At 49.0% G+C, this 3048-nt stretch overlaps 1 protein-coding gene across 1 annotated transcript in view; it reads right to left on the bottom strand.

Annotated features, from left to right (window-relative positions):
• CCDC162P overlaps positions 1 to 2832 on the bottom strand; it is a gene marked incomplete at its 5' end in the record, with an annotated part of 27409 nt that extends 24577 nt beyond the window's left edge. The window contains 3 exon segments of the mRNA XM_017497508.2: positions 14 to 206; positions 2720 to 2760; positions 2763 to 2832. Coding sequence (XP_017352997.2) covers positions 14 to 206; positions 2720 to 2760; positions 2763 to 2832 — 304 coding nt within the window.
• Between the last annotated feature and the right edge of the window lie 216 nt (positions 2833 to 3048).

The following is a 3048-nucleotide window of genomic DNA, read 5'->3' as shown; positions in this document are numbered from 1 at the left end:
TCTGGCTTCTCACATTTTTCTTTCTCAGTGTAATGGCTGGCCACAAGCAGGAACACTGCCTCTAGTTCCTTCAGATCGCTCAGGGCTTCCTCATACGTGACATGCACCCCTTGCTGGTCCTGGGTGTGGATACAGCTGGCTTTCGTGCTGTAGGAGTCACCCTGGTTCTCCACTTCCAAGAACTCCATGAATTGGATACTGTGGACCTGGGGAAAGAAAGCCATGCCCAGATGTTACTGGAAAAGGGAGAGCTATATTTTGCCATCCCACATGGACAAGCAGCAGGCTTCTGTTCCCACGCAGTGGGCTGCGTGTATGAAGCTGTAAATATTCTGAATGTATAAAAAGCATAAAAAGCTGTATGCAGAAAACATATATTAACAAAGAATGTTGGCAGGAAGAGGTAGTTCCTGAGGCAGATAACTAGCTGATGAGTTTGTTATCTGACAAATCCAGTAGCCACTGGAGAAAGGCAGGCATAGAGCCTAGCGTGGTCTCTGAAGTCAGAATGTCCGGGCTCAGGTGCTGGTTCTGCCAGGATCTCATCCTGGGCAGGTCATTCAGCTTTTCCCAGCCTCCGCTTCCTCATCGGTAACGTGGAGACGCTAGAGACTACATTAGCTGCCGGGAGTATGTGACTCTGTGAGTGTGAGGCACTTGGAATCCTTCAACGTTAGTTAAAAATATTTTTGTTTTAATTCTATAAGTACTTCTAAAATACATTAGTACAGTTTCATGGCTTAGTAATGTACTAAGTTGAACAGTGCCCCCCAAAATTCATGTCTACCTGGAACCTGTGAATAAGAACTAATTTGGGAATAGGCTCTTTGCAGATGTAGTCAAGTTAAGATGAGGTCATACTGGAATATGGTGGGCCCTAATTCAATGACTGGGATCCTTACAAAATGTGGAGACAGACACGTAGGGGAGAAGGCCATGTGAAGATGGAGGTAGAGATAGAGGGTGAGTCAAGGAATGCCAAGGGCTACCAGCAACTACCAGAAGCTGGAAGACGCGGGGAAGGATCTCCTTTACAGCATTTTGGACTTGTGGCTCCAGATTATGAGGGAATGAATAAATTTCTGTCATTGTGAGCCACCCAGTTTGTGGCACTTTGTTTTGACAATCCGAGGAATCTAATACAAGTAAGGAGTATTTCAATCATAATGTTATTTTTCTTAGAAAACTGAGTGTCCACTCAGATTCCCTGAGAATCATTATTTTAATAATAATTACCACAATTTCAAACTTCTCCACTCTCCTCAAGCCTCAGAACTCCCTCCCAGGTGTGGTCTCTTCTTACTCCCAGCAGGAGCTTCTCCATGCCCCCCTCCCCACCGCCACCCCTCGCCACCCACCGGGCTCACACCTCTTCCCTCCTCCTTCCTCCGCAAGGTGGAAGACAGTGTTGCCCCCTTCTCTAGGGCCACTGCCTCCCACCTCAGCAGCAGCCCTGCTCCCTCGTGGATATCCCTCTCCTCTCCGCTGGACTTCTGACACTGGAACGTGCGCACGTCCCTCTCATTGTGAAACTTCCTCACACCCTTCCCCAGGTTCCACTGTGTGGCTCGCCTCGCATCACTGTCCAGTCTCCTACGATGTTATCTATACTCTCCATCTCCATTTCTTCACCTCTCACTCTTCAACCCATTCCCATCTGGCCTTTGGCTCCACCAAGCCACCCAAACCACCCTCGCTAAGACCAACAATGACCATTGCTCTACATCCAACAAACTTTCTTTCGTCATCTTATGTAATCTCTCAGGAGCATCTGACACAATTTAGTGCTTCCTGATTCTTGACTCACTCTCTTCTCTGGGCATCTGGGACTGACACTGTGAACTGTGTTTATTTTTCTCTACCAAGTCATTAAATGATGGCCACTCTCAAGCCGCCTCCTATGACCTCCTCTTTTCCTCCTCTGTTCCTTCCCTGGGAGGTGGCAGATACTTCCACAGCTGAGATTACAACCTTTAGACCATTTGCTCCCCAGTTTATGCCTCCAATCCAGACCCCCTAGAGCTCTGGACCACACATCCAATTATCTATTTGGCAACTGCTCCTGGGCATCTCAAAGCCCCCTCAATTTTAACAATGATAGAATCATTAAGTCTTCCCCCACAAACCGAGGCTATCTCCAGCCCCTTTTACTAAATAGCATCACCACCCATCCACTTGCTTAGCACGACGTCTCTTTCTGCCTCACCTTACATGTCCAATCTATCACCAAGTCCTGTTAGTTTTACTTCCTGTCTCTCAAATCCCTCCACTTCTGATATGGGAGGTGGGACAGGGAAGTGCTGGGTAGAGAAGGGTGGGGTTCCTGGTGAGGGCTCCACCTGTGTGTCTGTGCCCTCGGACCTAAGTGAGAACAGGTACTCCCATTTTTGTGCCTGAGTGTTTTCTTTTCCAAGACCACTTTGGCCCACCACACTCCCCCATCCTGTGCCCATATAAACCCATGACCTTATCGGACACACACACAAGAGACTGAACATTGAGAGGAGCAGAGAAACAGAGCAGCAGAGAGAGGCAAAGAGCAGTGGAGAGCAGCAGAGAGCAGCAGGGCAGCATGGCAGAGAAGGAGGGAAGAGGCATCTGAACGTCCAGAGGAGTTCTGCAAGAATGGCTGAACTCCAGCAAGATTATCTGCCCTGCCTCTTCATCTTCTGGCTCCCCATCCATCTCACTGAGAGCCACCTCTACCACTCAGTAAAACCTTGCACTCATCCTTCCAGCCGGCATGTGATCTGATTCTTCAGGACACTGGGCAAGAGCTTGGAATACAGAAAGCTGTCACACTGGCCCTCTGCCCTTGTGATAAGGTAGAGGGTCTATTGAGCTGATTAGCATTCAAGCAGACAGCAAAGCTGAAAGGGATTTGTAAGACTGGGGTTGCAGGCACCCACCCCTAAACACTACGGTGGGGCTGAGAGCCCAAAGCACTTGCTCTGGCCTCTGCACCTGCATGCGCCTCCTAGGGGTTTGAGCTGCAGGGCCATTGAACAGGCAAGCCTCATCCCTGTCACACATCCTACGAGGGGAAAT

This window comes from Cebus imitator, unplaced genomic scaffold, assembly GCF_001604975.1.
Source record: "Cebus imitator isolate Cc_AM_T3 unplaced genomic scaffold, Cebus_imitator-1.0 Scaffold231, whole genome shotgun sequence".
Taxonomy (NCBI): Eukaryota; Metazoa; Chordata; class Mammalia; order Primates; family Cebidae; genus Cebus; species Cebus imitator.
The sequence above is the reverse complement of the archived record's forward strand: the minus strand, read 5'-3'. Positions and strand labels throughout refer to the sequence as shown.